General features: G+C 38.5%; 1 protein-coding gene and 1 long non-coding RNA gene across 4 annotated transcripts in view; one reads left to right on the plus strand and one right to left on the minus strand.

The window, feature by feature from the left end:
* INPP5F (inositol polyphosphate-5-phosphatase F) overlaps positions 1 to 25,025 on the plus strand; it is a 39,042-nt gene that overhangs the window by 10,658 nt on the left and 3,359 nt on the right. For 2 of the 3 annotated variants that reach the window (XM_038180904.2, XM_072039846.1), the window contains exons 2-19: positions 3,642 to 3,722; positions 10,166 to 10,302; positions 11,035 to 11,163; positions 11,901 to 12,068; positions 12,371 to 12,427; positions 13,458 to 13,656; positions 14,394 to 14,573; positions 14,859 to 14,926; positions 15,376 to 15,500; positions 16,788 to 16,865; positions 17,589 to 17,709; positions 19,709 to 19,837; positions 21,308 to 21,425; positions 21,928 to 22,126; positions 22,949 to 23,020; positions 23,114 to 23,187; positions 24,007 to 24,135; positions 24,865 to 24,952. In XM_038180904.2, the coding sequence (XP_038036832.2) occupies positions 3,642 to 3,722; positions 10,166 to 10,302; positions 11,035 to 11,163; positions 11,901 to 12,068; positions 12,371 to 12,427; positions 13,458 to 13,656; positions 14,394 to 14,573; positions 14,859 to 14,926; positions 15,376 to 15,500; positions 16,788 to 16,865; positions 17,589 to 17,709; positions 19,709 to 19,837; positions 21,308 to 21,425; positions 21,928 to 22,126; positions 22,949 to 23,020; positions 23,114 to 23,187; positions 24,007 to 24,135; positions 24,865 to 24,952 (2,152 nt within the window). Of the gene's footprint in view, positions 1 to 3,641; positions 3,723 to 10,165; positions 10,303 to 11,034; positions 11,164 to 11,900; positions 12,069 to 12,370; positions 12,428 to 13,457; positions 13,657 to 14,393; positions 14,574 to 14,858; positions 14,927 to 15,375; positions 15,501 to 16,787; positions 16,866 to 17,588; positions 17,710 to 19,708; positions 19,838 to 21,307; positions 21,426 to 21,927; positions 22,127 to 22,948; positions 23,021 to 23,113; positions 23,188 to 24,006; positions 24,136 to 24,864; positions 24,953 to 25,025 lie in introns of those variants that run through there. The other variant, XM_038180905.2, reaches the window with a different exon arrangement.
* Positions 984 to 8,180, minus strand: LOC140002754 (uncharacterized). Its single transcript, XR_011810156.1, has 3 exons — positions 8,038 to 8,180; positions 4,155 to 4,230; positions 984 to 1,075 (listed from the first exon to the last, which is right to left on the minus strand). It is a non-coding gene; the product is annotated as an uncharacterized lncRNA (long non-coding RNA).

Raw genomic sequence — 25,025 nt, forward strand, 5'->3', positions numbered from 1 at the left:
TCTGTAGGAAGACAAGTGGAAAGCAAAAGTAACTATTGAGCAATTACATTTGAAATTTCTCAAAGCACTTTTTTTTGGTCTGTGTGTGTGCAGGGAATAGTCCAGTGTGTGCTTTTATGGAGCCTTGTGGTAGTTAATGCTCACTGATAGGTATTTCTTCTTTTTAAAAAAGAAAATTCAAACTTGCAGTCGTGTGGCTTCAGCATTCATCAGTCAAACATAGCTAAATGCCTTTTATGTATACTATCAGAAGACTTTAACTGAGGATTTTCTTTTCTTTCTTCTGTGGTTGTTTTCCTCCTTGGCTTTAGAAAGATCTAGAGCTCTTTTGTAACGTGTATCACTGTCCAGCAACTTAAATTTTGCTGTATTTTACAGTTACTCTAATCTTGTAGTCTTCCACTTAATTTTTTGGATCTAAATGTGTTTACAATTGTTGCACAGCCATGTAACCTTCAATCCTTAAAATTATGAGCAAAGATGATGGCTAAAGATACGGCGGCTGCCAGGATTGCTGGGCAGGGGATTAAATTATGGCAAACAGTCCTGAATGATTTCACAGCACTGAGCAGAGGTCTGAGAGCTGCTTTTGCTGCAATGGAGTAAGCAGGACTACACTAAACACGAAAGCCTGTATTTTTGGGGGGACAGGGTAGTGGGACTAGAGAAAACAATCCCTTTATGTTGGTTCATCCACCTTCTGGTTCCAGAGCATACTTCCTAGAGCAAGAGGTTCCTGTGGCTGAATACTTGAATTGTATTTATTCAGCATGATTGGCGTTGGCTCTGAGCCAAGAGAGGGCTACCGAGCAGGAAATGGAGCTATAACTGGTAACCAGGTTCTAATTAGAATGTCAAACCTAGATGTGTTTTATTTAACAAAACCCACTTTGACCCGCTTGCTTCTGTGCTGTTGCACATCCTTTCCTATACAAAGTTCTCTAGAAATACTGGTTAAAAAAAAAAAAAAAAGCGATACTTGCCAAACAAAGTGTGATTCTGCAGTTGGTATTTTTCCACAGCCTCCAGGCATCTCTGCTGTGAGGCTTCTTCGCATCTAGATTTTCACTGGATGCTGGAAGAAAAAAACAAACACGTTAATCTCCACCGATGTCCCTGACGGAGCGTTTACCTGCTACGTCCTGCCTTCCCCCAGGAGCATCTTCTGGAAACAGCCGTCGCTGTTGGGAGCTTGATATCTCTTATCTCACGAGCAATACTGCCCAGCTGGTCAATCTGCATTTGCCTTTTGAACTCTTAGCATAACATTAGGATTTAACTCCAAAGAGCTCCTCTTTTTGCAAAGCTCGTCTGTGCTTTAAGTGAACAGAGGAGGTGGGGCAGAGTCAGTTCTCACCCTCTCTGCTGCTAGGAAGAAGTATTCCTGAGACGTCTTGGGTGTAGCATATGATTAAGTTGAGGGCTACCTATGTCAAAGTAAACAGCAAAAAATATGGAAAAGTTTCAAAAATACTCCTTTTTACAGTCCCTAATGCAGTTTCTTTATGTCCTTTCACGGGCAAGTCTGAATTATCTTTTCCTTATATCTGCAACTAAAACTAGATCTTGGTTTCCCCCACCCCCTCCCCTTTCTGTAAGCTGCTAGAACGAAACCTCACTTGCCATCCAGGGCTTTCCCACTAATCTCGTCGTAGCAGGAAATGAATGGTTTAGAGAGACTTAGGCCCTATTCGGATTATTAGTTTTGTAGTTACGGTAAACCTGTACTGCTTTGAAGCCTTCTGAAGTCTGGCCTTTTTTTGCTGCTCGGTTTGCCTGGTTTGGAGCTCTCACGATGGAAGGTGAATGATGAAGAGAACTGCAGGTACCAAAGACAGCAAGAAGTAGATGATGTTTGAAACAGTACAGCTCTAGAAGGTTCCTGGGGCAAAGATGGCTCGGGGTGGTGTCGGTGAGCTGGGAAGAAGGGGGAAGACTTGAGAGCAGGGAAAGCTTTGTGTTCCTCTTTCCTGTAGGCTTGGTGCTGATTTCCACTCAGCGTAAGGATGCTCTGGCGTGTTATTTGGGCTGAAGCTCAGGCTGCCTTTGAGCACGTTTTGTATAAGCACAAGGTTTTTGGCATACAGGTACAAGACAAATTCTACCCTCAGGCTTCTCTAAGTACTAAAACAAACTGTTCATGATGTCACTTATTTCCTTGTGCTCATCTACTTTAGTCTTCTCAGAAGCTTAACTTAGTGATGGCATGATCCCCTCTTACACGAGGCTCTGTGCTAACTGTTTGCAGTGCTCTCTTACAGTGAAGCAGGAAGAACCTGGAGTTTCCCTGCAGGGGTCTCGCATGAGATGGCACAGCCTGGTTACGCACACTGGCAGGAGCTCTGTGCTGCCTCCTGCAAACCTCTGGTAAATTTTGCTACCATGCACACTGTGTGCTTTCACACAGACAAGAAGGAATAATGTGAAACTCCTTTTAAATGAGTTCAGTTTAGGTCTATTCTGATGTCTGTGTCTCGTTTCAATGTCTGTTTCATGATGAAATTAAACTGAAAGCAAGGAATTCTTGGAACAGCAGAGTCTGAATTGCAAATAAGTTGCACGGAGAACATGTGTCTGAAAAACAGTGTTTAAAAACTTACTGTCAGGTGTATGTAAGTTGGTGATTGTACTCCATGTCTTAGGGTATTGTGTTGAGTCTGTTCCTCAGAATGTCTGTCTGTTTACCCTGGGAGATGATGTCTAGACTAGTGAAACACTTTAGTTGGAGAATTCTGCCTCCTTTGGAACCAGTGAGGTTTGGCAGATAACAACAAATATCTTGTCCTTCTTGGTATGGGAAAACCTCGCGTACACAGGCATTAATTGCTTTTAATGATTCTCTTTCATTTAAGATTTACTTCTGATTTTTTTCCACATTCTTGAACTTTTACTACACTCCTATTAGAAACTCGTACTGACTATTGGCGGTGGGTGCTCTGACCACAAGAAGCTTTTCGTGCTAATACTGACTTATGTGATGGTTTGATTCCTGTTGAGAGGAGACCCTTTCACAGATGGTGGAGCTGATAGTGTTGCCTTCCTGCTTGCTCTCACACTTCTTGTGGTTCACTAGAACTCATTACTAGTAGGAGAACTGGAAACCATAAAACTTGGTGTACTTCAGTATTGTTCTGTGCAGTTGTGAGACTTCTTTAACAAAAGACACCGTACTCATGTGTATCTGTAAACATAAGAAGATGTGAAGCTAATAGTAACTGGGTGAATATAAGAGAGCTGGGACTGAAAGTTAACATCTGGTCTTCTTAGAGCTACATTAGCAGCTTAATGACCTGTATTTAATTTCACTATAACCATGTAAAATTTCAATTAAGTTACAAATTCCAGTGGATATTAGGAGAATTAAGTCTCCTTTAAACTGAATTATGTAGCCCCAAACGCTCTTATAGTGATTTCCTGAAATAACCAGAAGGGATATGTCTCTAAATAGGAACAAATCATTTGGTCAGCTAATTAAAATGGCAAATTGGTAGCAAGCAAAAACTGAACAGCATATGCAACTTATTTTGTTGTGGGAATCATGGCATGCTTTCCACTCTCTGTTTGGGGAAAGTAGCGAGAATGGCCTGTATTGGATTGATTGTCCTGCTGAGTTCACCACAAAATATGTTCTCTTTTTCCAGCTACTGATCTTCTCTTGGCTTGGAACCCCATTTGTCTGGGCCTGGTGGAGGGAGTCATCGGTAAAGTTCAGCTTCATACAGGTATGTGTTCTGTTCATCTTTTTGATGCCGCTAATGCACTTTGGGTTAGGGTCAGTGATACTGTAAATAAAACTGTAGCTGAAATGGATGATGTAATGTTCTTTGCAGTGGTGGTGTAAGCCAACTGCATAAATTTGCCAGTGTTTATATTATAGCTGTGGTTTGCAAATCCCTCTTCTTTCCAGTGCATGCATTCTGGTTTGTCGTTATCTGATTAAAAGATGGAGAACTGCACTCACAAATCATGCAGGTCTGTGCCCTGAAGAGGCTCCGTGTGAGATGCACCCTCTTGTATTTTTGCACTTTTTTTTCAATAATGCTTTCAAGCTTTTTTGTTATTCTTAGGGCGCTGTGCAACAACTAACAATGCAAGTATTCACAGAAGTCAGGTTTTCAGACACTGAGAATTAAAGTTTTAAGAATGATTATTACCTTGGTGGATCACTATTCGAAAGTAAAAGGAACGTTTAGAGACTTCTTTGTTAAACAGGGATACTGTAAGACGTAGCTGTAAAATAAAGCAGAAGTAGAATGTATTGTGGTTAATATTAAGCCTGTCTTTAACTGATTCTAAATAACTTTTTTTCAGTAAAATAAAATCAATCTTTTTGCTTTAGTCAGCTGTAAATTCCTGTAGCCAAAATAAATACCTATTCTGATATATTCCAGCTTTTATCTATAAGGGGAATTTTATTACCAATAGAGCTCTGGATGTCTCTCTACTGACAGGTAGAAAAGCTGCCCATAAACTCTGCCCATTTTCTGGGTGCTGTTCTTTTTGTAAGTGCTTAAGCCCTACATCTCATGTAGTGCATGGCTGGATTATCAGTACAGGTAGAGTCTGAAGTGTGTTTGGGGTACCAGGAAGGGTTAAGTGCTGAAATGGATCAGATGTTTGTGGCACGTCACACACACAAACAGCTCAGTCAAGGTGGTAGTGGCACATTAACAACAGAGAAGGAAGGAAAATGGGGACTGCTATACCCCTGAATTAGGGTATGACGAATTGAGTTCTGGGAATAGTTGGCTTCATAGTCACTGTAACCCCTAGGTCTTGCTTCTGAGAGAATAGTTTAGAGCCCATCTCTTTTCATTAGTCTATGATTGCTTTCCCTTTCCAGCTGCATCACTTATCTTTGAATTTCACATGATGTTTGTCTGTCCTCCTTCCATAGATCTATTCAATCGCCCTTTCTGATCTGACGATATGAAACGGTTCAGACTCTGCCCTTCTCTGATGCTTTCTCTTCTCATCCAGGCCGTCTAAGCTGTTCAGCATGTCCTGTCCATAACAAATGGATGAATGATGGCTGAGCTCCAGCAATGACCTTTTTCTGCTGTGGGAAAATGCTCCATGCTTGCTTGTAACATGTTTGTGTTTGTTAACCAAGCATTTAGCTCCACAAAGGCCTTCCCCTTCTCCCTAGGAAGCCTTCTATAAAAGCATTTGAAGGGGGAGACCTTGTTTTCAAATACTTTCTGGAAGTTCTCCTGTGTCATGGCAACTGAATATTCCTGCTTGTGTGCTTACTGGGAGGCGCTTCTGCTTATGGAAGCTAAAACTCCCCAGCGTGTGACCCTTGAACAAGTGCCAGCCTGCTGCTGTCAGGTAAATCAAGGTTATCAGGTAATAAGTCCGATACTGCTCTTCTTTCCTTATGTCCTTCACAGCGACTGTATCAGTTATGCTCATCCAGGCGCTTCATTCGCTTGTTGCTTAGGCCAGTGCTAGCATTTTGTTTCTTTGACTTGTTCAGGTAGCACATCACAAACCACTTACAGACCTTCCTTCCTGTGCATCTTGCTGAGGCATTTAGTGATGCAGCTGTCCTGTAGACAAATGTTCATTCTCTCTTACTTCAGTGAGAGATAAGTCTGTAGTTATTTATCTCTAATCTTTTGCTGAAGCCTCTTGGTCCCCTGCATCTGCTGACAGTTCCTAAAAATTGTCTTCATTGGGTTGCAGCCCAAGTGAGAGGGCTGACTGAGGTGGCTTTCATAGCTAGTCTTAAACCTATTCATGTCGATGAACTCTTGCTTGCTTATTTTGAAGTGCAGTTTTATGTAATCCTCTAGCTGAGTCATCTAACACTGTAACAGTAACCTGTCTTCATTACTTATTCGTGTATCAATCTTTGTCACCTGGAAACTTTATCAGCAAGAGTTGTATAAATATTTAACAGTGCTGGACCATTATCTCCATACTTGGTAAGAGGACTGGGCTGTGGAAGCTGGATGAGATACTTCTTTTTCCCCAGACCTCATATGTGTCAACAGGAACAGGAGGACTTGTTGCTCTGATTTTTTCCATTTCTCTTCCCCCCCTCCCTTCCTTTCCTGGACTATAAGATCAGAAAACTTATTTTGAAGCTCTTCTGGCTAACTAGTCCTGTTTGGGCTTGTTCTGCTCAGCATCTTGTTGACTGATACTGGAAACTTTAAGTATTAAAATTGCTACCAGTGGGCTCAAACTGTCACTAAGCTCATATGCACTTTATATTGGACATAGATCCTTACGTATTCTTGAAAGATTTGCTCAATGCAAGCATCCTGGAATAGTCCTAAGATGACCTTGAAATAACCCAAGATTGACTACAGGGGCATTCTTGATTTAGCAGTGGCAGTTGCCAAATTGCTGTAACTAGGGATGTGGTTTGATATGCTCTTAATCTTGCTGGCTCTGTTGCTGACCTAGCACAAGAGAATTTGTAGAAAAGCTCTCTTGGCAGGGGAGCAGTCTTGTGAGAAACTAGCTAGCCAATATTGCATGTTTTTCTAATTCTGTAAAGAATTTTTTTACCCAAGAGGATCAGTTGTACATCTGGACACAATTGCACACTCATTTCTGAGATGAATTTCTACCAAAGGTATCTTTTGGTTCATCCCCAACTGTCAAGTTCCTAAAACAGACTTTTCTGGGGGGACAGACCTATGATGGAATACTTGAAGGCTAGGATATGGTCTCTCTTACCCTCTGTTGGCCCATCCCAAGATGACAAGTAAGAAAAGTAAGAAAGTGTGGGGTAAAAATAGGAATACAAAGGGGAAAGAACTTTAGGATGTGTCATGAGGACAACTTACTGAAATACAGCATTGCATGCTTTCTTGGTATAGATACACAGTTAGAGTAGTCCCTGCACGTGCTTGCCCCTATACGGAAAGAACATCTCTTGCATAACCATGGTCTCCATTAAAGAATATTAATCTTAAGTTTTGTGATATATACATACAAAATATAAGGATAGCCATTCAATTGTCTTTAGTTGAGATTCCAATAAGTAACTAAAATGAGCTTACCTTTTGTTAAAATTTAGTTACTACTTTACCCACTAAAATAGTAATGGTAGCCTGAAATCAAATTCTCAGTTGAGATTTTCTGACTTGCTTTAGCAATTTTGATTTCCCTTCACTTTGTTAGAAGAGCTTTTAATTACTGAGGTTCCTGCAGGTAGTATCGTTTGCTGGTTCAGGTGCACTTTTTTAGTGGTGTAAGTTCCCATGCAGAAGTTCTAATCAGTTATTAGAGACTACTTAGTGAGTTAATGCAATGTCGAGGTGCCAGAGTATGCTCAGTATAATAATACTGTATATCTAATTATAACCAAGGCTGGATTTCTTAGCCAGTGCCAGCCAAATTCCACTGAACTCCTCTGTTGCAACCACACGTTTTTCTGTTCTGTGGTCAAAATGCATTTTAATGTCTGCGCTCTTAGCATGGGAAAAAACACAAAACCACTGGTTAATTAAGACCCAGGTTAAACACTGATGGCAAGTTTCCACAGACTCTGCACAGAAGGGAAGTGAAATTTTTCCTTCCCTATCTGCAGGAAAGGAAAGCCCTTTCTGTTAGCATGCCACTGGATCTTGATAGAAACAATAAGTGGTTCGCTATCTAAAATCTCTTCTAGGAAGTGCAACTGCTGCTGTCTCTAACTTCATCTAATCAACAACTTAAAACACTTGCTTTGCTTTCATCTAAATTCCTTGAACAAACGAAAATAAGAAGATGGTACCATAGTAATTCTTGGCTAGAATCAAAATAGTTGCAAAAAACATAATTTATTGCTAACTTAGGCAGTTTAAGACAAGTTATTGCAAGAAAAAGGTACTTGGGAGAACTAAGTGGTAGATTGATTGGGAAATTTTAGAAAATAGCCTAAATGGCAGTGCTGTGCTGACAGTAAAGCTGAATTCCAGGTTCAGGGAGAAATGAGAGCTAATGGCTTACTTAAATACAGTGCTTTAAATCAGTTGTTGCCACCTGCTCTGCCACAGTTCATAAAACAGTAAAACAACAACAACAACAAAACTTTACCTTTAGATGGATGACTTAAAATGTGCAATCTTCTGGAATGAGGTGGAGCGGTGGTTCTCCTGTGTGTACCACACCTCCTACGTTGGGCAGGCAGTAAGCAGTCTTTTTCCCTTAAAAAATGAGTTTGACAGAACTACTTTTTTAACTGCAGAAGCACAAACTCTGGCAGATTCAGTCATCTAGATGTTGTTGGCAATTACAATAAGCTTTTATGGCCGTTGTTGAAGCTTTTACTTCAGGGTATATTTTATCTGAATAATTACTTTTGGACTGTTTCTTTTGATCTGCCAGGAAACTCCTGTTTTCTTTCAACATTCTTTGGCTCTGGCTATAAGACAAATGGAGTTTTGAAATGAATGCCAAGATGACAGAGTCCTTTTTTTTTCCTTTTTTTTTTTTTTTAAAAAAAAATAAAGGCACTCAAAGGATACAGAACTCACTTGACTGTATTAAGTTCTTGTTTACTGCTAGCAGGGCTTGTTAATATAAGGCACTTCACTTTTTTTGGGTAATGGTGTCGTACTGATTATTTTGCTTGAGCTCTAGATGGTGTATCCTTTCTTGAAAAAAATCTGCTTGTTTGTTGAAATACCGATCTCCTCCTAAGTGTGTGTTGTGTGGCTAACTTTCTGTAGGTGGGAATAAATGAGACTAGAACTGCACAGCAAGGCTGTCTGGGTGCTTGACTTGCTACCCTCCTGTTAAGCCTGGATTGAGTTGGGTTTCCAAAGCCCTGATTATTGCACAGGAAAACCTAGACCACCTTTTTAGATGCAGGGATAGAGACCTTGATCTGATGCTGGGGTTTTTGACATTTCAGTTTCGACATTATAGCTGGTCTTCTTGAAGATGATGGCATCCTGAGATCCCTCCCAGCCAAAATTCTCTCATCCTGCAGAGATCATGATTTTGATGCTGTGTTCAGGCAGCAGTGCAGGGCTCCTCTTAGAAGACTGCATAAATTAAACAAGTGGTGCATGACTTCCCCCTTTTCTCTCTCTCCCTCTTCTCTTTTGGGAACAGCCTCTGGTTGTCACAGCACGTTTGTAATTCTGTGACTTTTAGAAGCTGCTTGGTGCCCTGTGTAGTAAGCGTGTTGCACTACTAAAGATAATGGTAAAGAACTGAAGTACTGACTGTGGATGCACTGCTGTGCATCACCACAGTGAATATTGTCTTTATATAAACAAACTTGCTTAAACACTTTGTCAGCATTGGGCAGAAATGTTGAAGGTTTAATTGGAAAGATGCTCACAGCTTTGAAGCTTAAATTCTATGCTGAAAATAAATTGAGAAAATATCCTGGCTTTCCTTACATTACAGGACGTGCAGAAATGCGTTGAAGAAATTGAAGGCTAAAAAGCTGTTTGGAATTTATTGAGCAAGGAAAACACGCTTTGCATTTGCTGCAGAGCCTCTAAATAGACTTTTCAGAAGCTAGATACTGTATTTCAAAGCATAACATGTGATACAAGCTGCTGCCACAAGTATGGAAGCATATTCAAGTTACCATAGCAAGCTTTTAATGCTTCTGTAGGACTTCCTCTGTTAAACTATGACTTCTCCTCAGTTAGGAGAACTAGTGAGCTTGTCTTTAAAACTTTCCGTACCTCTTCCATCTCTTAACAGACCTTTTGCTTTGACTCTTAATATCCCAGCATACCACTAACCTGCTGCTGATTCAGCCAAGGAAACCAAAGTACTGTTACCTGTGGCTGTCCTCTGTTGCTGTTTGCTGTACAACAGAAGGTGCAAAGGGAAAATCACAGCTTGCTGCCTGGTGATCCCTGCCTATTCTTTTCAAGTTGTACCACGGTTTGTGATAATACATTCCACTGTGTGTGCATCATCCTAGAGAGCCTAATTGCTGTAGATGAAGCAGTGATGGCTTTACCTTTAATGGGTAATTCTATGCAAATGTCTATCTTTGAGGTAGAGTAAATACGTTTTTTTTTTGGTTTTGTTATTGTAATGCCACAATAGTGAAACAGGGCAGCAGCAAATCATCATTCACTGGACTTTTCTGGTCAAATAGCTTCTGGCAGCGGTTTTGCACTGGGAGAAAAATTTCTGACTGATTAGTTAAAGCAAATGACTTCACAGTAAGCCTCTATTAATCTTTCTTCAGATTTGCCATGGTGGCTACTTCTAATTCGTCAGAAAGCATTGATTGGCAAACTTCCAGGGGACCATGAGGTGTACAAAATAACAAAGATCGCAGTGATTCCCCTTTCTGAAACAGAACCTCAGGATCTAGAATTGGAGGTATGATTATCTTTAATAAATCATGATTTTTTTCCCCTTTTTACAGTGAAATACATACATGAAGTGTAGATTAAATGCATGCCTCCTTATGGTCTATGTGGAAATGTTGAACAGTTTTTTTAAATGCTGCTCTGATTTAAAAATTGTTTAATTGAAATAGCAAGATGTGCTGGGGAGAGAAGCTAGGATAAATGATGTCCACATTTAATTAAAGACTCATAATAAAATTTGTTCTTGGGATATATTTTTTTAAATTACTGTAATTGAGCACACTTCATGTGTGCTTTTTGCAGGGAAAAGCTGTGATATCTATCTCCTTTGAATCAGGAGGGCATACGTGTTTTTGTTTTTTTTTTTTTTAAGGATGCTCTTGGTTCTGTCATGTTTTGGGATATTAATTCTATAACTTGGCTTCAAAGCCAAAAGAGAATTGTTAAAGGAAAAACATCACAAGTGAATAATACTGACTTACTTTAAAGGCTTGGTGGTAAGTGGAGGTGGGTCTGGATACTCATCTCACCTCAAACTGAGGCAGACAAGCAACCGAAGGGGAAAATGGCTTTTATAAAAGGAAGAGGAGAGAATTGTGCTATAGATGGAAACCTGTATGCTCTCCCTGTGTTTCAGAGAATTTTCCCTGGGTTTGTGGACTTTGTAGACTTTCATTAGTTTCCTTGAATTTTCTAGAGGCTATTTAAATGTTGGCTTTAATTCAATATCATTATTGCTTAGCTTTGTAAAAAACATCACTTTGGGATAAACAAGCCAGAGAAGATTACACAGTCCCCAGATGACTCAAAATTTCTGCTGAAGACTCTTACTCAAATTAAATCCAATGTGTCTGCTCCAAATAAAAAGAAGGTAAAGTTTTACTGTTTTTTTCTCTCCTTTCAAAATACTTGTTTAATTATTTGAATGTTATGGTGGGTGGGTGATCAAGTGGAGCAGTAAGACCTGGAAAGAAAACCAGTAAGTCTGGAATGTGCAGCTAGCTTGTTTTGAAGTTCAATTTCATTTTTCATTACTTCACTGTTGCTTTTATATGTTTTTTTTTTCCATTTTGAAATTATGTAATTGCTGAGTAACTGCCAACAGAACACCTTCCTAGGATTTGTTTCTAGTGAGGTTCTAAACATCTGCAAGATGTTCCACGTATGCATCTCTTATCAGAAAGACAAAATTTGGCGCACAGTTTCTCATACTTTTATTACTATCTTTAAAAAGCAAACAGTTTAGACACCATGGTTTGGATATGAAAGTTTAAAGAATATTAAAATTAGAGTGGGTAGATGCAGTATTTTAGTTTAGAAAACCATACAGTTTGGAAACTTTTCTGAGCCAACATTCAAGCAGTATGTTTAAGTCTGAGTGCTCTGGATGTCCTTCCTGATAAAAGTACTTTGATGATATATGATATTAACGAAGATGCTTGCACTTGTGTTAATCTCTGCTAGGAATTTTAAGATCCTGTTCCTCAAAGAGAACTCACAAGGTTAGAAGTAGGTTTTGGCAAATGTGGCTAGCATCTTTTTCAGTAAAAGGAAGACATAAGCCTTTTTTTTTTTTTTTTTTTTTTTTTTTTTTTTTTTTTTTTTCAGATTAAAGAAAGCAAAGAGAAAGAGAGGCTGGAGAAAAGACTATTGGAGGAGTTGTTCAAAATGTTCATGGATTCAGATTCTTTTTACTACAGCCTTACCTATGACCTAACAAATTCTGTGCAGAGACAGAGTGCGTGTGAGAAAACTGACTTGTCACTGTGGCGAAAAGTAAGTGTTCTTCATTGTTGACCAGCACACCTAAAATGTGCATGGTCCAAATTGGACTGGTCACATTCTCTGATAGTACAGTCTACAGCAACTGAAGATCTTACCCTGCTACTGGCTTCAGTGCATGGGAGCAAAGTGTCCAGCAGTGTGTTTTGAACTGAACTGTCATAGTCAAAAGTAGTGAACTCTACACTTGTATGTAGATGTCCAGTTGCTCTGAATAATGTTGGAGGCTTTACCAGAGAGATTTACAAATACTAATTTAAAATGTTTCAAAAAAAATCCCCTTGTTTTTTAAACAGGTTGATGACAGATTCTTTTGGAACAAACACATGATTGAAGACCTCATCATCACTGATGTGAGTCGTGTTTTTAACAATGTACTGTTCGTTTGCTTTAGTCGAAATGTTTACTTAAAGCCTCATAGAGTTTACTTAAAAACCTGTTTAGCAGACAGGTCATGATCAGGGCTGTACCTTCTGCTGCTGACTTCCTGGGCAGCTCAGGTTCCCTTCTTCCCCTTCCCAAACCTTTGGCAGCCTTTTAGTCAGTCTGCATTCACTACTAATGAGCAAACTAAACTTTAAAGAGTTATTAAAATATAGTAATGCAAAGTAACTTCATATACAATACGCCAGTTTGTACTGATTTCTGACGGTGAGCTTAAGATCTATTTATCTTTGAAGTAAATTTTCACTGAAGAGAGCTGATTACTTGATAAGGAGGAAATGCCAGAAAGGAAACTAACTCTGAATTCCAAAATTTTGTTATGTGAAACAATCACAGAATGGTTTTTGTCTTCTGAAGTGAAGAATACTGTTTTCTTTTTTCCCCTTTGGACAGAGCAGCGGATCGGCATACAGTAGTGTAGAACCAGTCACCATGAACTTCAGTTTAGAGTAGATAAAGTATCTTCCTGGCTGACGGGTGCATAAGAATGGTTGTTGTATGTCTCTTAGTTTTTTGTTCATTGTACGATCTCACTTGATTCTGAATTAAACCCCTAGGTAAATGACTGAGATTTTAAGTACGAAATATGAAGTTAGGCCAACTCCTAGGATCTTTAAAAGATTACACTAGACACCTTGCCTTATGTCCTGTATCTGTCTCTTTCATTAATGGATTTTTGCTTTGCTTTGTTTCATTTCCATGGGGGTTGGGGGAACAAAACCTTAAGTTGCTTTCTGTCTTCCTCCTGATTTAAAAGCCCTACAACTAATGGAGAGAAAGATGCTTGTACCTTTTACAGAAATAAGAAAAGGATATGGCAGAAATTTCTTTAAAACGTGAAAGGCATGTGAAGCAACTGCTTATTAATGTGGGAAATGGCAGAAATAATTGTAGGTAATATGAAACCAACAGGAGCATAAATTTTTTTATAACCTTCAGAATACTGAAGTGGACTTCTGGATTATACCCATCATACAAGGATTTGTGCAAATTGAAGAACTTGTAGTAAACTATAGTGAGTCTTCCGATGATGAGAAGAGCAGTCCTGAAACTCCCCCTCAGGAATCAACTTGTGTAGATGACATTCATCCAACATTTCTGGTGGCACTTATTTCACGGCGGAGTCGGCACAGAGCTGGTAAGGAAATGTAAAGTATGAGGATTTTTCTTAAGTACTGGAGAGGGATGCCTGAGGAAAAACTTCAGTGCTGTGCTGTTCAGCAGATGGACAGCTCTTGTCAAAGTAGGCACTGCAGCCTGCCTGCTTATGCGAGAACAGTTACTAAAACTGAGCTTCACAAGCTTCCTCTTGTGCACTGAATGTATCCTTGGAAATGATAGTTCCAAGATGAATTTCCATCTTTGCAAAGAACACTGATTAGGACCTTGCATATGACTGTCCTGATGTGACATTTCAGGCCTGAAATAGGCCTAGCCTTCTTTTCTGTAGAAAGTATATATCTTCCTGGTCTGTTTCTGGGAGCTTATTATGAGAAGTTAAACATCTGTCTGTAAAGATAGGCTTTAGGTTCATGGAAAACATGAAAGCAAACAGTAAAGTAAAACTTCCTGCTGAGCTTGAGGGGACAGGGAGTAATGCAGCCTTTGGGGTGGACCAGAGCGGAACATTTGTGACCCAGCAGTGCCAATAAACTGCTTGGCCCTGGCAACTGACTTTCTACTGTATGTAGTATGTCAGTAAATAAAGTTTATGTAGCCAACATAAGTTTGGGGAATTAGAATAAGACTAAAGAAACTCTTACCCTTGATCATGGATTTTGGCAGGAGTGCTCTCGTGTTCAGAGGTTACCAAAGTTATCCATCTTTAAGACTAATAATTAAATGTGAATTGATCGTTATTCTTGTTTCTCCTAGGAATGCGGTACAAGCGAAGAGGTGTTGATAAAAATGGAAACGTGGCAAATTACGTTGAGACAGAGCAACTGATTCACGTTCATAACCACACTCTTTCTTTTGTACAAACAAGAGGCTCTGTGCCTGTCTTCTGGAGCCAGGTTGGATATAGATACAACCCACGGCCCCGACTGGACAAGAGTAAGTATTGCAGCAGCGTGCTTAAAGATCCGTTCCCTCTCTCCACCCTGTTATGCACTCAAAAGTGAACTTTTTAAGAATGTCTTTTCAAATAAACTATAGTAGTAGAACAATGCTGAAGTTGATTGAAATGATGAAAGACCATAAAAGTAATTCTGTAGAAGCTCTCTCTAGGTACTTAAAGCAGAGCTGTCTTTTTGAAGAGCATAAGTTTGGGTATCTGGTACTTCAAACAGAATTTGTTGCTAACAGCCTGTTTCTGTCTAACACTGCTCTGCCTTGTAGGTGAAAATGAAACGGTGTCCTGTTTTCGTGCACATTTTGAAGAACAGCTGAAAAATTACAAAAAGCAGGTGAGGGCTACATGACAGTCATCGTACAAAAGTGCAGGGGATGAAAGTTTTTTTTTTTTTTTTTTTTTTCAATTTTCCTTGTTATTGCTGATCTGGGTTGGTGGCTTTAATTATTTTTTGAGAAGCTTGGTTTTAGGCATCTGGAAGGGTTGTGCGTTAAAATCTTACAGAGTTTCTCAAGTAACTCTGGAGTGTGGTAACTTACAAAGACGTTTAAGCCCCATTCTTGTATACCTGTCCTAGCAGTTCGTAGCTTCTTTGTGCTAATGTTCAGGTAACTTCTAGAGCTTATTTGATCTCAAGTGCAACCTACCAAAGACCATAAAACTTCCTCAAGGTTACCTACAGATCTTTTTTTTTTTTTTTTAACTTTTGTACTCTTTATTACATGGTACCAGCAAGTCATGTTGCGGGGGATAACAAGTGTTAATTATTTACATTTTTGACAGGTCATTATTAATTTGGTGGATCAGACGGGCAGAGAGAAGATCATTGGAGATGCTTACCTTAAACAAGTTCTTCTGTACAACAATGCAAATTTGACTTATGTTTCATTTGACTTCCATGAGCACTGGTAAGAAGCCTTTTTAAAATGTTGCTTTTCATTTTTATTTAGTATGGGAGGAGGGTAAAGAGGAGAAAGATTCATGCAGAAATAATGGCTTTCTTCTCAATAGGAAGAATATCTTTTGTAAAGTAAAACAATGTAAAAAGTTTAAGTTGGAATAAACAAGCATAGCTTTTTTGTTAACTTTGTACCCAATCTCTGTTAAATTTATGTTTATTTATTAGGCAAAGCTTAAAAGTTGCTGTACCTTTTTAAGCAAGACTTTCTTTACCATGCTATGAATGTCCATCTGTGTGTAACCTGCTTTTCAAATAGTGTAGCATTCTGCCCTTAAGAACAGCCTATAGTGAAGAGTTCTGTTCCTTTTGCTTCTTTTCTGAAAGAACCCATCAACTGTTTAGAGAATTCTGGTATTGGTGTTCCATGATAAAAGAATATACTGGATTTTACTTGAATCCAGTATAAATAGCTGCTGTTTTCATGACTCCGCTCTGGCATGCTGTAGTGCAGTGTTCACATGCCCAAGCATGTGAATTGTCACACAGGCGTGTGTTTCCCCTGCCTTCCTCTAGCAGACTGCAGTTGTAGACAAATACGAAATCTAAAAATTATGTTTTAATATTCATTTCCTAACTTAATATAGGCTCAGGATCTGTCCTGAAGAAGTGTTATGGACCCAGTGTGTCACTAGCAGATACTGTCTGAAATGGGGGAAAGGGAAAACCCTCAAAATACTTATGACCTTTAAGAGAATCCTTTTCTGTAAGGACATCCTGGGTTGATTTGCTACTTTACTAACATGAGCTTTCACTTTTGTTTGCTTACTCTTCTCCCAAGAAGTGCTGTAGCAAGGACTGTTTTCACACTGAGCATGAGTGAGTAGGGAACAATACTGAAAATACAGGATTTGGCAGGGGTGGGGGAAGGATGTCTGTAGGTGTGTTAGTACCATAGGATCATCGGTAAAGCAGGGCAGGCTATCTCAATTTCATTTCATAGTGGTTATTTTTGCTGATTCTGCATAAAATGAGTACGGAATGTTCCACATTCCTGAATAGTTGCACACTTGTTACTCCTTATAGATTCAGGAATGCTGAATCTCTTGCCTTGGTTTTAGGTATTAAACTGTTTAAAATAGTCCCGAATTTTAGCTGCTGTTTAAAGTTTGTCAGAATATCTGTCTCTCCCACTTAGCCAAACCCCTGTCATTATTTTATGTTACCTGTAATAACAGAATTTCACCAAACTTAGTTTGAACTAAAGTAGAGATGTTTCTATCTTTCTCTATTTCAGCCGAGGAATGAAGTTTGAAAATGTTCAAACACTGACTGATGCCATTCACGATATTATTCTTGACATGAAGTGGTGTTGGTAGGTACTTTACTGTTTTCAGACTTGTATGAAATACTTCTTTTTTTTGGGGGGGGGGGGGAGGGGAGGAAAGTGCCTATTTAGAAGCCTTGACTTTGTCATAACTGTATGTTTTGGTGTCAAGCGTTTGCATTGGGGTTTTTGCATTTAGTGTTCTGCAGTGTTGCTGTTTACAGACCTACCAGCAAAAATTTTCACATTGCTTGAGGTTTGCTGCCTTTAATATTTTTAGGGCTGCTTATATTAAATGGGCATCACTCTGTATTTGATCCAAAGGCCCTATAACTACTCTTTGAAAACAGTAGGCATTTTTGATCTTTAGTTTATATTAAAGTTTGTGCATTTTGAAATGAGGATGGCTGCAGACTTCCATTAGCTACAGTGTATTGTTCAACGTTTTCCAAGTGAAATATTGCTGCCACTAGGTTGGTTTGTGTTTAGAAGTTAATTTCCTTCTCTTGAAAGTTGGTATTATGTATGAATTGAATTGAAGACCTGATGGCATACCATATCAAGTTTATGGCCTAAATGGGATATGTGTGGATATGTAGTCTAAACTAATGAGATGTGGACTTGAGGAACGATAAGTGAGAAAAAGGGTACCTAATCCTGTGTGACATGTAGCTGAGTTGAGTGAAACTAAATTGTATTCTGAATATAAGACTTCCTGCTGTCTGTAGAAGCTGGTACATTACCCTGCTTTTGCTCTTTTTCTGTTGAAAGGGTTGATCAAGCTGGTGTGATTTGTAAACAGGAAGGGATCTTTCGAGTTAACTGCATGGACTGCCTGGATCGTACCAACGTAGTACAGGCTGCTATTGCAAGAGTGGTCATGGAACAGCAGGCATGTACAAATAATGTCTTTTAAGTATTGAATACCTCCTCATAATTCACAGGGAAGTTTTTGTTACTGAATACAGATAAACTTCTACTGGATACTGAGAAATCTCTACTGGAAAGGGTTGCTGCGAACTAGGAGCCTTGAAGCTGCAAATAACACATAGTGCTAAATTAACTCGAAATCATTCTAAAACAGTGATTTTCTTCACTAGTCTTTTTCTTCAGAGAAGAAAGGACTGTCTGTCCACATCTTGAGACGTCTCTTGTTTTGATTTAGTCATTTTAATTTAAGCTGTGCAGTAAAAAATCACTCCCCCAAATGAAATGTTTAATGAATAAAATCCAACTTTAAGTTGGATGCTATTCTAGCTACTTCTCAGTGAAATACTGTGGTGCAACACATAGGGAGATTTGTTGTCTCCCTCCATGTAGAAGAACAGGAGTTAGTTCGTGCTGTAAGTATCAGATAGCTGACCATCTTCCCTCCCCTCCTTCCTGCCCCAGTATTTTTTTTATGCAGAAGCTCAGTGATGAATATTCTTTTTCTTGAAAGGATGTCTGTAATATCTTATAATAGTAGTTGCAAATAAAACAATGAAGCTTCAGTTACAGCCCAGCCCACATGAAAAAACCTGGCTATACATAAGTTGAAGGCTAGAAGATGAGGTGGGCCTTCTGTAAGGATGAAGAATGAATGGTTCTTACCATTGTATCTGGCAGTTACTGTTTGCAGATAACAGGATTAGTGCTTGCCATAAACAATATTTGGGGTTGGAGTGGGATCAGCAATCTATAGTCATCTTAGACTAGGTTAGTTTCTATCTTCATTACCTCTGCAAACTCAAAGACCCTGTTTTTAAACTCAGAATTACACAGATTGTTGTGGAGAGGACTTTGTTAATCATTGTTATAGTATTAGTTCATGATGTGCTGTGTCATTTTCAAATTAAATCCAAAGTACTTCAGAATCAATTCATGCCGGAGAAGTGCCCCAGGCTTTGGAAGGTGATTGATGTGGAGTAGTTATGATTACAAGTATCTTGCCTTTTTGTTTCCTAGCAGCTATAGGAATTGTTTTATGTCAGCTGGGAATGTAACAGGGTTTTCAAAGTCAATGAACAGCTTTGTATCATTTTTCATTTAACTTGCAAATATGCTCGAGCACTTCATGTTATAAGCTATAAATTAAGGTTTGCCATTCTATCCCTGCAGTGGGCCTAACACTTAGTGACTACACTGCAGTTATGTGTGGTAATATTGACTTCAGAATGAGACACTGCAGCTTAAACCAATTCAGTATGTGGGAAAAGACTTCAGTTTGTATTATACCCGAGACTTATCATGGAAAAACCTTAAGTACTGTTTGTTCCGGAGAGTAAGATATCTGGCTTTCAGTATCAGCATTAAACAGTAATGGTCCAAAATACACAAGTACTAATTATAAACACAGCATACAAATTTGATAGGAAGGTTTTCTTTTGGGGGAGGGATGAATTTGGAGCGACTGCATTGGCTTTAGTGTCTGCAAACAAAAGATCAAGTCTTCATGATGTGTTCTTTTCTTGTAACTGGAAAGAGATTCCACTTTATTTCCATACCTTTGTTATGAATGCCCTTGCAATACAAGGTGTTAACTTGTTTAACCTGTTACGTCTGTTAAAGTTCTGTGACATCTGTTTTTTTGGGAGTTTCTCAAAGGAAAAGATGCTTCCTGTATCTTGAGTAACTAACTTCCTTCAGTTAAGTCTTGTGAAGATTGACTTCTACATCCATACTTAATATTACTGCTGAGACCAGTGATTCTTTTGGTGTGATGTTTCATGATGAATCATGAATTCATTATTAATAGTGAATTTAATCTGAGAAATGAGATGGTCGGGCTTCTTATTCAGACCATATAAAATTTAACATTGAAATATTTAAGTGTTCTTTTTTTAATCAAGCTCTGATACTGAGAATGGCTTTATCTGGAACTGTGTATTAATAAGTATGTCAAATTTCAGCTCAAAAAACTGGGTGTGATGCCACCAGAACAGCCTTTGCCGGTGAAATGCAATAGAATCTACCAGATAATCTGGGCAAACAATGGAGATGCCATAAGCAGGCAGTATGCTGGCACAGCAGCCTTGAAGGTAAGGGGTAAAGAGTTGTCTGTTTTGATACTGAACAGTGAGTTGTTAGAGTTCTACCTCCAGTGGAGAATTCTCTTATGCAAGAACAGCCAAATGTTCTGCTTGTTTTCATCTCGGACACCTGTGTGGCCTTTCAGCAGAAGAACATTTTGTATCATGCTTGGTGTGAAATGGGGAAGACTTGAGTGTCTGGGTGTCCTCTGTCACCGCTGGCTGTAGCATAATGTTTTTCTGGTAGCTTCACATTCAGATAAAAAAAAAAAAGCATAGCTGAGCTAAGTTTGTTTTATATCAAACGTTACCTCTGTGCTTACATTTAAATAGTCATAGAACATTTAAGCACAGTTTTTACAGTACTTCAAAATATTCTGAAGGACTAATTATATTAATTAGAAGATACTAGAGATACTATTTTTTTTTTTTTATTACAGGCTTTTCTTAATTAGTTGCAATATGGTCTATCTAACAAGATCAGAAGCAGGCATGGAATTTCTTCCTGTCTACTCTTTGTGGCTTGTCATCTCTGGTGAAAAGCCATAGAATTTGAGCTACTTTGTGTGTTCTGGTGGGACAATTCCTGGTACCTGGCGCTAGAGAAAACCTATGCAGTGGAAATCCTTAAATCCCTTTTAAAAATTGTTTCCTGAACTTTGGTTTGTTTACTTACTACATTAGTGTCTTTAAAATGATCAAAACCAGCCTGATGCTTTTGTCTTATTACAAGGATTTGGCTAATTCTGGAGCACAGAACTCAATTTGTAAACTTAAATTTTCAGTTCTTCTGCTTAGAGATCTCTCTGCTCACTACTGAGGTTAATGTTTTAATTGCAACGTCTTTCAAATTAACTGAAATACACTTGAAATATTCATAGTAATAGTTAGCATGGTTTTTAAAACTATTCTATGCCAGTGTTCAGAGTGTCTCTGAAAGTAGTTGGAATCCTATAATGGAGTGTGGCCACCAAAACTGCTTTTTACTCAAATTCTAGATCACAGAAGGCCTAGAAACTTGTGTTTCTGAGGCTATGTGGATTTGTATTGTCTTCCAGTTTGTTGTGCTTGTCTTGCTTTAGTAGCAGAAGCAAAAAAGATGCAAAGCCTTTTCAGTAAGCTTCAGTCTTATGTTATTCCAATAGTGTTCTTTTTTGGTAAAGGACAAAATTTTTTGAGGTGTTTGAGAATCCCAAAGTGATGTCTTGAAAGTTCAGCTTTAATGTTATCCAAATTTATCCAAATCCTACTTTTCATTATGACTATGTGCATTCATGGTCTAAGATTCTCTGCTGAGTTAAATACTTTTTTTTTTTTTTTTGAAGAACATTTATTTTCAACCTGAATATGGAAATAGTTACTTGAACACTATTTCTGAGTTGTCATCTATTCAGTTTGGAGTGTCAGAATGCCAAAGCTTTTTAGCTGAGACTGCTTCAAAGTTGTGTGTGTGCATGACTTGCATGTTCTGTGTAACAGGGTGACTTCACAAGAACTGGTGAAAGGAAGCTGGCAGGGGTAATGAAGGATGGAGTCAATTCTGCAAACAGATATTACCTGAATCGTTTCAGGGATGCTTATAGGCAAGCAGTCATAGGTAAGAATAAAACTTCAACTAAGCCAGATTACTGTACTTAAAAGTCTATTTAAAATTATCTTGGCTTTATCTTTGACTGCTTTTTCGATGTGCTCTGGGTGTATATAATGTTTGTTTCTACGCAGTGGACACCATATGGCACAGACGTTTACCATTTGGAGATTAAACATTACTGCGTATAATTCCACTGAACTGTAAATCACTGTAGAATTTGTTCCTAACTTAATTTTAGCATTAATTGCCCTGTAACATCTCTTAAAGGTCAAGTTTATGTAGTAAAGGTTTCGTATTTGAAGATACTTGAAAAATAGTTAATCTTTCTGAATCAAATGCTGCCTGAAATTGAAAACTTAGTAGGTAAAACCCTGTCTTCTATCAGTAAAAAAATACAGCCCCACATTTTAAGAACTACTTAGAAGGAATTTACAAAGCATTTAACAGATTATTGTATATCACTGAATTGTTGGCAGCTTCTTACTAGTACCTTGTGTGTTTTATCTAGATTTGATGCAGGGTATCCCTGTAACGGAGGATCTGTACTCCATCTTCACAAAAGAGAAAGAGCATGAAGCACTGCACAAGGAGAGCTTGAGAAGCCACCAGGAATTGGTTAGCCAGCTGTTGCAGAGCTACATGAAACTGCTGCTACCAGATGATGAAAAATTCCATGGAGGATGGGCACTCATCGACTGTGACCCAAGGTTTGTTGAATAATCATCCCTGATCAGCTGCTACTGTGACATATCTTACTTACTTCTGACATGTTAAATGATTTTGATAGCTGACACGTTAAACAGTAAATGGACAGCTCTGTAGAATGACAGTCCTTGAAGAGACTGAGTCGTTGTAATTGTACAAGTAAAGGTCCTGTAAACAAGTGCTTCATCTCAAATGCCATAAAAATGGTGCGTGCTGGAGTTCTTGTGAGAAATCACCTGGTTATTCAGTTGATATTACCAAATTCTAGTAGGTATCATGAAGAACACTATTAACTGCCCTTAGTTCTAAAAAGGGCTGTTTGAGGAGCTGCTTTTTTTCCTGTTACTGTTTTATGGAGAACATGTAATGTGACTTGCAAGTCATATTGGATCAGATTAAGGATCACACTAAATTCTTGTGTAATGAATGGGTAGTAGGAAAGCCTAGATGTCTCTTCATCAAAGTAGAGAACAAACTCTAATTTCATTGTCTCCTTATCAAGTTCAAAGTATTCTAATGTGTAATAGAAAAATAGCAGATCTTTTACAGGTGAAATTTTAGCATCTAAAATATCCGCACAGGATTCAGTAGTAGCTATTCACAGCACAGACTAGTCTCCTGGATTGAATCTGAAATCTTTTCCCATTTTTGTGTTAACATTTTAATAGCATGTGGGTTTTTTACTTTTGTATCTGCTGCTGACCTATTTGAGCTACCTCCAGGTTTAAGAGTTAACTGTGAAAGTGAGTCCCCGAAATACACTAGAGATTCACTATGTCTGTGGAAGTAAAAACTTTCTCCCATGTATTTACTTCTCTCCTTAGTCTCATTGATGCCACTCATAAAGATGTGGATGTTCTGCTGTTACTTTCGAACTCTGCCTACTACGTTGCCTAGTAAGTTTCCAATTTCTCTTTGTGTAGCTTCCTTTTACTAGCTTTGTTTTAGATTAGTAAAAGTGTTAAACTCTGCTTCTTTTTTTTTTCTAGTTATGACGATGAAATTGACAAAGTGAATCAGTACCAAAGGTTAAGCCTCGAAGCTTTGGAAAAAATAGAAATAGGTAAGAATCTAAGCACGTGTTTCTCGAATGCTCTTAACGATAGCTCTCCCAGTTATTCAAAGCATCATTCAGATACATTGGAACAGCAAACCTTACTTTGCCTCCTGTGTAATCCACCCTACTTAGAGTTGTGCTGTCTGATAAGATACCAGCCTAGGTCCTGTCTTCTGGTACTGCTTGAAATGTAAGCTTTGATCAATGGTAGGGCTCTTCAAAACAAAACAAACAAAACCCAAAGTCTTTCACTATGTATGTGCAGTTCCCAGCAGTTAATTGGACAAGTCTGACTCACTTGTGTATTGTGGATGTCCACACCACATCTTGACTTACAGGCAGAAGTTGAAACAGCGAGGCCAAATACCATTAAAAAACAAACTCCCCTCACACACAATGTAATGATACATATTCCTTGCAGTGCACTGAAGAGTTGAAGTGCTTGATTTAAATCTCTATATCTGTATTGCTTCTACTTGGTAAAAACACAGTAACTTTCTTTTAATCTTCTCAGAAATGCTCCCTAGAACATGGGATGTAATAGATACAGAATTTTTCTTCTACCCGAAAGTATGACTTGTAATAAACAGTCAGGCTGGATTATAACACATACAAAGTCCAGTTGCTTTTTGAAAGTAATTGATGGCTTAGTTATTGTGGAAAGTTTCATTTTAAAATGCTTGTGCTATTCAAAAGAAAACATGAAGCTTAGCCTTTTTGGCATAACGAAAAACTTGCTTAGGCATTTAGGTGTAGTCTCTGCAATAGTTTAATTTTTTTCAGTGCTTAGTTGAAAAACATTTCTAACTTCCTGATTTTTCTCAGGTCCCGAGCCTACTCTCTTTGGCAAACCCAAGTTCTCGTGCATGAGGCTGCATTACAAATACAAGGAAACAAGTGGATATTTTCACACGCTTAGAGCTGTGGTACGCAACCCAGAAGAAGATGGAAAAGGTTTGTTTCATGTTTAAGAGCTTTACATATGAAAGGGTATTCATTATACCCATATGTTTCTCTAGAAAACACTTCCATAGCTCTTAAAATAACTTATGAAGGAGGCAACTTGTAGTGTAACCAGCTTCTCTGCTGGCAGGAAGAAAATTGTATGTGGCTTCCTGTGCAAATGCTAAACCGTCTCTCTTTTAACATAAAGAAAAGTAAGCATAAGATGTGGTTTTAAAGCAATGCTTCCATCTAGAATGAACACAACTGGTTTTGAAGTAATGAAAATCTAGACATAAGGATAAAAGGCTTAAAACTATCTCCTAATGAGTAGAAGAAATTGATTTAGTTAATGAAATCAGAATCTAGAAATGTTCTCGTTTCTTGTTTAACTACATTAAATGAATGCTAATAGGGAAAAACATCACTCTTTACCTGGAGCATTGTTTTGTCAGCAAAGATCAGAATAAATATGTTCCTTTGGCACACGTATCATGGCAATGATTCACATACACCTAATATCTGGGGTTCAAGGAGAGTGTTTTCTTTCTTTAAAGCTTATTTGTAAGCTTTAAATCAGAGTTGCAACTTGGGCATGACTACTCCGGGGGGGGGGGGGGGGGGAGGCAGGAAGAATAATGTAATGAAGGTGAAAAGAAATGGGTCTAACTTTAGATTTTGGAATGTGAGGTTTTAAGGTTTTTTTTTAAAGAGTCTGATGGGCTGGTAATTGGATTTCAGACACTCTTCAGTGCATTGCAGAAATGCTGCGAATTACAAAGCAAGCAATGGGGTTAGATGTGCCCATTATTGAGAAAAAGCTAGAGAGGTAAGTACTTAAATCATGCAAATCCTTGTCCCACTTTTGCTCTCTTCTCTGTGGCTTACAGTACATGTTAACA

Source organism: Anas platyrhynchos, chromosome 6 (assembly GCF_047663525.1).
Source record: "Anas platyrhynchos isolate ZD024472 breed Pekin duck chromosome 6, IASCAAS_PekinDuck_T2T, whole genome shotgun sequence".
Lineage (NCBI taxonomy): Eukaryota > Metazoa > Chordata > Aves > Anseriformes > Anatidae > Anas > Anas platyrhynchos.